The 10,319-nt window shown below is 31.8% G+C and overlaps 1 protein-coding gene across 1 annotated transcript; it reads left to right on the forward strand.

Annotated features, from left to right (window-relative positions):
- Positions 1 to 210: 210 nt before the first annotated feature.
- On the forward strand, positions 211 to 1,590 carry LOC129322072 (uncharacterized). The gene is made up of 2 exons (XM_054968108.1): positions 211 to 238; positions 434 to 1,590. The coding sequence occupies exons 1-2, from the start codon at positions 211 to 213 to the stop codon at positions 1,588 to 1,590; spliced, it is 1,185 nt and encodes a 394-aa protein (XP_054824083.1).
- The last annotated feature ends 8,729 nt before the right edge of the window (positions 1,591 to 10,319 follow it).

Here is a 10,319-nt window from a genome sequence, read left to right on the forward strand (position 1 = left end):
TCTAAACCATACCCAAGTAGATGACTGGTTCATGCCTGATAGTCATGGTTGCATATTTTAATATTACTTCTCTATCTTAAAAATTAAGTCATGCTTAATTAATTTTATAGAGACTAAAAAAAGCAGTTAAAAGTAAGTTAACTCGTTTACTTTGTAAGAAAATTATTTTCCAATGTTATCCCAATGAATTCAAACATAAGATTAGTTATAATGAATACTCACTGTATTCTAGCCAAAGGTAAATTGAGAAAAAATTAATACCCTACGAAATATCAAATATAATTTATATTTTAAAATAAGAAAAGTTCAAAAAAAAACTTACATTTTAAGAAGGAGTAATGGCATGGCGTTTTCAATTATAGAAAACTCGTTAATTATTGGGTTTTTATCCTTGTGGTTTAAAATCATTGGTAGTATTTTTTAAGATTGTTAGGCAAAAATAAAAGGAAAGTGTCACGAGGCGTGTCTGAGACGTGGGATCTTAAAAGAAAGATCCCTTGTAAAGCTTGCCTTTTTGACTTTGGCTTTAGCCCCTTTGGTGTTGGCTCCTGTGACTTTGGCTCCTGTGATTCCAGCCCCTATGGCTTTGGCCCTTCTGGTGGTAGCCCTAGTGGCTTTAGCTCTTATAGCTCCAGCCTCTTTGGTGTTAGCCCCTATAGTTTTAGCCCTTGTGGCTCTGACCCCTGTAGCACTAGTCCTTGTAGCTCCAGCCCCTTTGTTGCTGGCCCTTGTGGCTCCGACTCTAATGGTTCGTCCCTTCTGGTACTGACCCTCTTGGTGCTAGCCCTTGTGGTGCTGGCCCTTATGGCTCTAGCCCCTCTGATGTTGGCTCTTTTGACTTCGACCCTTATGGTTCCAACCTCAGTGGCTCTGCTATCCCTTGTGGTTGCAACCCCTCTAATGTTGGCCCATATAGTTCTGGCCCCAATGGCTCTGCTGGCCCTTATAGTTCTAGCCCGTTTGGTGCTAGCCCCTATGTTTTTGGCCTTAGTGGCTCCGCTAGCCCTTGTGGCTCTGGCTTCCTTGGTGCTGGCCCTCATGGTTTCGGCCCCAATAGTTTCGCTAGCTCTTGTAACTCTGGCCCCTATGGCTCGTACCCTAGTGGCTCCGCTAGCCCTTGTGGCTGCAGTCCTTTTGGTACTAGCTCGTGTGGTTCTGACCTTAGTGGCTCTGCTAGCCCTTGTGGCTCCACTCCCTATGGCTCCTGTGGTTTTAGTCCTAGTGGCTCCGTTGACCCTTGTGGCTCCGACTTCCTTGATGCTGGCCCCTATAGTTTTAGCCCTTATGACTCTGGCTCCTTTGGCATTACCTGACCCTTATGGCTTCGGCTCTTTGGTGTTAGCCCGTGTAGTTTCGGCTCCTCTGGTGCTGGCCCTAGTGGCACCACTGGCTCTTATGGTTTTGACCCCTTTGGTGCTAGCTCCAATGGCTCTGGCCCCTCTGGTGCTAGCCCCAGTAGCTCCAGGCCCTCTAGTATCAGCCTCAATGGCTCTGACTCTTTTGGCAATGGCCCTAGAGGCTCTAGCCCCTTTGGTGCTGGCCACTGTGGCTCCACTGGCCCTTGTGGCTTTAGCCTTTATGGTCAAGTAGGCTTACTATTGAATTAAACTTGCCATTTATCCTTTGAGAGATGTTATAGTAGTCCTCGTTGTTGATCTTTTAGTTGAAGGGCACATTTAGAGACCACCCCTAAGTCCATCTATTCTCTAAAGGTGCAAGCCAATTGGAGCTTGCTTAGGCAATGGTTTAGACAGCATAGCAGAGATATTCCTTAATCCATCCTTTATAGTTTGTCACATAGCTCTTTTTCTCTCGTTAGCTCAAGACTCAACTCTATTATTTCCAACAATATATTGATTCTTAGGTGTCCTAGACATTCCGTTCACAGGAGTCCCACCAAGCATGCCAAAAATTGTTAGGCAAAAATGAAAGGGGAGTGTCGTGAGGCGTGCCAGAAATACAGGGTCTCAAAAGGATGGAAGAACATGATTTCTAATTGTAACATCTTGATTTTTATATAATAAAGAAATTGTGGAATTTAGGTTTTGAGGAAAAAAATGATAATAATAGGAATTTATATTATTTGAGGTTATTTAGAAATAATATTATGGTTAGATATTTAATTATGAATTTAAAAATTTAAATTTAAAACTACATAAGCAATATTTAGTTAAGATATAATATATAAATAATTTTGTTATGTGTGTGTTAAAAAAAAGAGAAGGTAGAAGGAACAAAAAAAAAGGGGGTGGAAGGTTATTGTTTTTAAGTCCCACATTGGTTAGATGAGGGAAGAGAAGAGGTGCCTTCATGTATAAAAAGGAGGGAGTATGTGCATTAGGAAGCATGAGAGGCTAAGATGCAATTTAGAGGAAATTGCAACTTATGGCCCAAAGGTTTGAATAATTAAATTCAGACCTATAGTTTTTTTTAATATAATTTTGGGACTCACAATTCCATTTTTATATCATTTTTTTCTCTTCCTCTCACGTTGCTCGGCGTTTTCTCGCAAGGGGGGATTATTTTCTTTTTCTTCAGGTATGTTCTAACTTTCCTGTTTAGATTAGCATTTAAAAAAAATTATTTAATTACAAAATTAATTTTATAGTTATTTTCTAAATAGTATTAGCTTTCTAGTGATATGATTATTTTGTAGGATAGAGTAAATATTCTGATTAAGATTTTTCTATAGGATAGTTAATTTGATGATTTGATAGATTAAAAATATAGGTTAAAGCTCTTAGGGATATAATAAATATTATAGAATATTTTCTTGAGGTTGAAACTCATGTTTAAGAATTTTTGAGTTAAAATCTAGATCTATATGGTTGAATTTATGTGCAATCTGAGATGTAGGGATAAACCTATGATTATTAAATATTTATTTAAATATGAATAGGTATTTTTGAGGTTATAGAAAGGTGATTTGAGGCTTCAGTATAATTTTAAAATTTTTAATTTATTTTTGAACGAATTTTTAGAATATAGAAGGATGAAATTGTGATACTAGAAGTGATTTGAGGATAAAAAAAATAGTTTATTAGGGTATGAGAATTTTAGAAAAGAATTTGGGAAGTTAAATGAGGCATAAATCTTAAATTAGTGTTAATATGGATTATAGATCTAAGACTTTCTAACTATTTAAATTAGAGTTATTTATTTTAATGTAAAATTAATATATAGTATTGTGAAATAATTATATAGATTATATTGACAAATATAGTGGTGAAAAAGGAGTTGTGAAGGGGAACTTGTTATTCAAGACACAAGGTAACCATTATTAATGTGTTGTGATGGGTGTGTTTGTGAATGGTTATGTGTTGTTTTGTTGTTTGAAAAAATTATGAATTATTGAAAATAAATACTGTTATATACTTCTGTGAAATCATTGTCAAGTGGGTTAAAAATTTATTTTTGTTTATCATGATGAGATATTATTGTTCGGATATATTTCTGTTTGGATATTTGAATGATACATGACTTGTCAGGGTATTTTAATGTATGGTGTTAATGGGAATTTCTGTTCGGTTAATTATTACCATGTGGTAAGCCCTCATTGGACCCAATGAGTGGCGTGTCGCTTGGTCCAACTCACCTTTGGCCAGGTGATTTGGCGTTCGAGCATGGCGAAAGGAGAATATAAGGTGCAGTCATGCAAATTAAATACTTGTTCGGTTTGTTTGAAAATATTGTTCAGTTAAATGTTTTGTGTGCCCACTTAGCAATCGCATGATTAGTTACATCCGCATGCATCATTACATATTAATTTTTGGTTACTGGGACTTTTAAGTCTCATTCCCCGTGATTAACATTTTTACAAGAGCGAGTCCGGCCGAGAAAGCACCAGAGGTGTAACTATGGTATATGAGACACCATCTTTTACGTTACCTCTTATTTTGGATTATACAATGTATCTTGTGCCAACTTAGGACATATCTTCTTTGTGAAGCATGTAAACTCTAATCCTTTTTATTAAAAGTATTTATATGACCAAGAGGATTATATTTGTCCCTTTTGATTCATGACCTGATTTGAATAACATGCTATGAGGATCATGTCTGTCCCTCATGGTTTTAATTACTTTTTGAGATATTTTAAAACCTGTGGTATATTGTCTTGGATGTATCATGATAGAAATTTTTCTACCATGATAAGGGTATGATAAGAGTTCAATGAAAAAAAAAGAAAAAAAATGATTTGTTGAATTAATAATTTGCGAAAAATCGGTTTGTATTTTTGAGGGTATTACACTAATCAAATGTGAGGAACCCAAATTCCCTTACCACAGTTCACCCTAATATGAGAATGCAAAGTAAAGAAAATTAATGTAAATGCAGAAGAGTAGATATACATTAATTAAGGAAAGAGGTGGCGGGGCTATGCCAGCCATATAATGAAAAATAAAGACTAAAATTACATAATAAAAGGGAAAATAAAATAAAATAACAAATTCGAAGTCTGAGAATTTGATTAATAGTTTGTTAATATTGATGATAATTGTTGAGAAATAGCTTTTCTATTTATAAATGATCCTGACTTGATATCCAAGCCTCATGATCGCTAATTTTTTTGAATTTAAAAACCACTTCCTCTATCATGGTTACTTATCATGGGTGGAGTGTGAATGACTTAGTGGCTAAAGTTTTATAAATATTTTCTTTTAATTATTTTGAAACCAATTAAGATGAATTGAGCTTGGACTTTCAAATTCAAAATTTGGGTACAAACAGAGATTCAGTTATCTAATTCTCTAATTATTTGATCCTTGTGTTTTCAATCAAGCTATTTTTTGGGATTAAGCTATCTAATTATGGATATATATATATATATATATATAAAAAAAAACTGTATAAACACCTCAACAAAGATGAAATCCATAGGGAAATCTTGCTAACCACACCATTCTCTAATTAACACTCTAATTATTATCATATTACCACTATATCCGAATCCGAAGTTTAAAAGCATGGCAGAAAGTCTGGTGTTGTTCATACTGGACTGAATTGCATCTCTATTGCAAAAGAAGGTGAGGTGTCCGCACCACCTTAAGGCCAATTCAATGGTGGTGGTTGATGCTTTTGAGGACAAAGACCCTGAGCTTAAAGTTTAGGTGAAGCAAGTCAGAGAGGTAGCTCATCACGTACATGGAAGACCTCTTTGATGGGTTCACGTACATGGAACATCAGAGGCAGATTCGAAATCATCTCAAAATTTCATCCCACCATAACTGAGTATACATCGAGGTTTGATCGTTGTTGGAATATTACTCAGTTAATTAGCTCCAACCAAAGACAATCAAGGCTAATGAATTTTATTTCTTACAGTATTAACGCCTCTTGTATTTTGAGTTTAAATATGTATAACTTATTTAATATTGTCAACTAGGATTATGTTTTGGTATATTTGTACCATTTAACTGTTTATTTTGATTGGTGATATCTTGAGCCCTAGAATATGAGTTATGTGCGAGGAAGCATATGTACAGGGCCAAAAACTGATGTACGTGTTATAATTATATGGATGATTGTGAATAATTATAATTACATTTAATGATGGAAACCTCCCCGGCTGATTTTGGAAATCATGAGGTTAAGGGTTGAATTTGAGTTATATATTGTATTTGACTGCAGTAATGTATTTGCATAGATTGTCTTAAGTCTCTTAAATGTAATCTATGAGTTTATGTTTTAATTATGAGTTTACCCAAAATCATACCCAAAATCATGAGTTTGACAACCTTGATTTTATGAATAAAAATAAGTTTATCTAATCAAGTTAGATCACTGATTCTCGTTGCTGGTATAAGAAAAAAAAGATCACCGGCACTGGTTTGGGTCTCATATGAAGTCAAGTGATATACTCCTTTCGTTAAAAAATATAAGGTATTTTTTAAGAAGTTGGATATTAAAAAATATAAAATATTTTTAATCTTTCGAAGTGTAATTATTATCTGTTTTTTAAAAGTGTCCCTATTAATAATGACTTTATATTTATTATAGAGTGTTTAATAGGAGTAAATATAAAAAGATAGAATTAGTTAAAAAGTAGACAATAACTTTATTAAGGGGTGAGATTTAATTAAAAATATTTTGTATTTTTGAAGGGAGGGAGTATGTCTCTTGATATCATTATTTCAGAATATTAATTCCGTTGCTCTTGGTTGTTGAAGGCATCAGGTTCTTTTGTGTTCTTTTGTAAACTCTTTCCCTCTCTATCTATCCCTCACCTGTAAAACCTCCTCCATCCCTTTCACTCTTCCATTGTAAGCTCTTTCGCTCTCTCTCTCTCTTTTATTAATAATAATTTTGCTTTTATAATTCATTCCAATATGAAAGAAGCAGAAAAACCTTTTTGGTTTTTCTATTATATGAGAGTACCATGGATTATGAGCTGGTGCTTTCGGTAATGGATCAAAGACCACCTTGCCCTTCCATTTATTATCTTGTAAGAATCTTCAAGGTAAAATGGTGGGATAAATATATTCAAAATTATGCGGGCAAAGAAGCAGTCATAAGAAAAATTCAAGGATTATTGAAACAAGTAACCCAACAAGTAAAGCAAAAGGTAGAAGCATCAACATCCTTTCAAGCAGAAAAAACGAAGATAATTTCACAGTTGGTAGCAGCAAAAACAAAAGAAGAGTGGGCCACTTTACATATTCTTACCGAAAATGATAGATATCAAGTAAAAACATGGCATTCAATTAAAATAGAAGGAGAAACTCAAATAACTTATTTAGATAATATTGCTCAACTCATATATGCAATTATAAAACATTTTGTAGGAGAACCAACTGAAATACAAGAAAAATATTTAATTGAATTAATGAATCTGCGATGTCCAACTCTTGCAGATTTTAGATGGTATAAAGATAATTTTATACCAAAACTTTTTCAAAGACAAGATGCTAATTCGGAAATCTGGAAAGAAAAATTTATTTCTGGATTACCAAAGCTCTTTGCTGAAAAAGTTAAAAATGAAATAAAAATAAGGCAAGGATTAGGAACTATAAATTATAATAACTTAACATATGGAGAAATAATATAAATTATAAATATAACAGGATTAAAATTATGTAATGATATTAAAATGCAAAAGAAAATATACAATGAAACAAAACAAGGAAAACTTGAATTAGGAAATTTTTGTGAACAATATGGTTTTGAAAAAATACAAGCTCCTTCAAGAAGAAAAAAGAAAAAACATTATATAGAAAAATATAAACCTCATTATAAGAAAAAACCATATAAATATTTTTCCAAAAGAAATAAATATAAGACTTATAAAAAAGATAAAATCCAAAATAAAAAATATAAAGAAATTGTTTGTTATAAGTGTGGAAGATTTGGGCATTATGCCTCTAAATGTAAATTAGAAAAGAAAATTAGAGAATTATAGATAAGTGAAGAAAATAAACAAAATCTACTTAGAATAATGTTAGAAGATAATTCCTCTGAATCTTCTGAATCTAATTCAGAAATATCTGAAGAAGAAGAAGAATTAGAAAAAATTTTTAATATTAATATAGATACATCCTCTTCAAAATATTCTTCTGAAGATGAATGTCAAGGTAAAGAAATTTGTAATTGCTCAGAAAAATTACAAATAAATACCTTAGACAAAGAAAATTTAAAATTTTTAATAGAAATAATAGATAAAATTCAAGATGAAGATATAAAAAATAAATATTTATTAAAAATAAAAGATATTATAGATAATGAAGAAAGAAATAATTCCTTTTCCTAACCCATGACTTCTTACATTTGTTGTCGGTCCATAATTGCTTCAACTTTTTCTTTTCTTTTTGCCTGCAATTTTGCTTTCCCGTGATTTTTGGTTGTCTTGTTGTCTGCCTTGCCGTCTTCTTTTCTTGTGACCCTTGTTTGCTTTTCTTCTTTCCGTCCTTTATTTTCTTCTTTCGGCGTCCCTTTGTTGATTGTTATTTCTTTTTATGAGCAACAAGTTGAAAGTCTTCATAGTCGGCGCCATAAAGTTCTTGCTCTATATCTGTTTCTTCATTTGTCTCTTCTTCTTCTGTATTATTTGGATGAGTGGATGATGACGCTACTTCTTCAGATGCTACTTGAGAAGCTACATCATTGATTAAAGTGACCCACTCTTCTTTTTCTTTTTTAGCTTTAAAGTTTTGATGGGTTTTTTGAATTCTAAACATAATTCTATATTGTACAACCATATATGTAGTTCCTTTAGCCCATGTTCCTTTACTTCCTATTTCCATAACTAATGATTCTTTACAGTTGTGATCTTTTAATCTAGTTACATAATTTGGAAAACAATCAAAATATATAGGTCCTTCAAATAAATTTGATTGTATAATCCCTACTATTGATTTTTGAAATTCACGTTCTTGTCTTCTATCTCTTAAACATATAAATATAGGTTCATCTAAACCTAATCAAAAATTGGGTTTAACTGCAACTTGTATCATACCTATGTGCATCCAGTTATATTTTTCTTTATATTTCTTTATGGTTTCATCAGGTATCATATATATATATATTGTCTTTCTTTATTAATTCCTATTTCTTTTTCTATAGTTTGAGTTACATAAGAAAAATCAAAACTAGTAACTTTATATATTTCTTTTTCTTTAAATGTTGGCATTGACCAGTTGGTCAATAATTCCTGTATAGTTTCTATAATTATTTCAGATTTGCCAGAAATTTGGTTATCACTTATTTCTTCTAATTGGTCAGGTTCATTTATTTCCTTATTACTCTTAAGGCTTAGACTCATCCATCTATATTCCATTCATATATTGAAGAGCTATCATAATGAGATGCAGACATAGTATATCTCTCTTCAAATTGAAGATCCGGGAGTGTTGGTCTCGGATAATAATTTTTTGTATTTTTATATTTAGTTTTTGGATTAAATTTTACTTTATTTATTTTCATTTCTTCTGTTTGCCTATTAATAACATTTATTGTTTCTTTAAAACTTAAAGATTCTAATTTTTTACGAATGTCCTGCAATAAGTCTATTTGTTTATCTTTCATATCCCATTTTTTTAAAGTCATATTTTTTGCTTGTTCTGCAGATATAGCTTCATATTTAAATATTGGTCTTTGAGGATTTATAGCTAATTTTTCAGGAATATTTTGTTGTATATTATTATTTTCTAATTTGTCTTCTATTCTATCTAATTGTTGTCCTAGGCTGTGAATAGCTATATTTGAATAATTGTTTTGTTGAACAATTTTCTGTAATTCTTTATTTTCTTGAGTATTAACTAATTTTAAGGGAGAGGCTGTAACATTTGTTTCTCCTATTTTGTATATAATTTCTTCTAACGGAGGATGGACAAAGGTAACAGAAGTATTATTTTTACATGCCCAATTTTTTGTTCTTGTTGAAGTATATTTACTGAGGGATGATTATTTTTACTAAATGGATTAAATATTTGATTAAAAACATTGAACCAGGCTTCTTTATAATCATAATAATTATAAACCTGATCCTTGTAATTTTCAGGAAAATTTTTTGCTGTATATGGAGAATACCCCCAAGTGGTGGGAGTAAGAATTTGTAATATTTTTATTTGACTATATGGATTTCCTTCAGATTCTTTATGTGTAATGCTTATAGATTGAGAGGCTACAAGAATATATTCATAATATATTCTGTCTTTTTTGGAATGTTGAGGAATGAAATTTCAGTTTCCTTCAATTGGGTGAGAAGGAAATATGGCTTGAATTGTGTCGGCTATATTTTGTTTTCTGAATTCTGGTTCTACTAGGCAAACATTCATGATGAATTCTTTTGGAATATATTGACTATACTCTATTTTCTTTGAAGAAGAGGCTTCTTTTTGACTTACTATCTGGTTATATGTCTTTAGCTTAAGAGATTTGTCTGATACATAATCTCTTATAGTCATAGGTCGATCTGGCTTTTGAGGAGTATTTGGCTGTATGGTGGCTTTTCCTTTTCCTTTATCCTTCTTACTCATCTTTAACTTTTTCCTGTAAGAATTCTCTTGTTAAAAAATCTGGTAAAGAATTTTCTTTTCCTTTTATAAACTGAATTTCAAAATCAAAACAAGATAAAATTGCTTGCCATCTAGCAAATATCTGTTTTGAAACAAGATTTTTAACATCTTTTTGTAAAACGTCTTTTGCTGCTTTACAATCAACTTTTATTAAAAACTTTTGATTTATTAAATCTTCTTGAAATTTTGAAATACATAAAACAATTGATAAAATTTCCTTTTTTATGGTGGAATATCGCTGTTGAGCCTGTGACCAAATTCCAGAATGATATCTTACTATTTTTTCTTTATCATTTTCTACTTGCTT

The sequence above is a fragment of the Prosopis cineraria genome, unplaced genomic scaffold, assembly GCF_029017545.1.
Source record: "Prosopis cineraria cultivar Desert tree isolate PC_DT_omini unplaced genomic scaffold, ASM2901754v1 PC10, whole genome shotgun sequence".
Classification (NCBI taxonomy): domain Eukaryota; kingdom Viridiplantae; phylum Streptophyta; class Magnoliopsida; order Fabales; family Fabaceae; genus Prosopis; species Prosopis cineraria.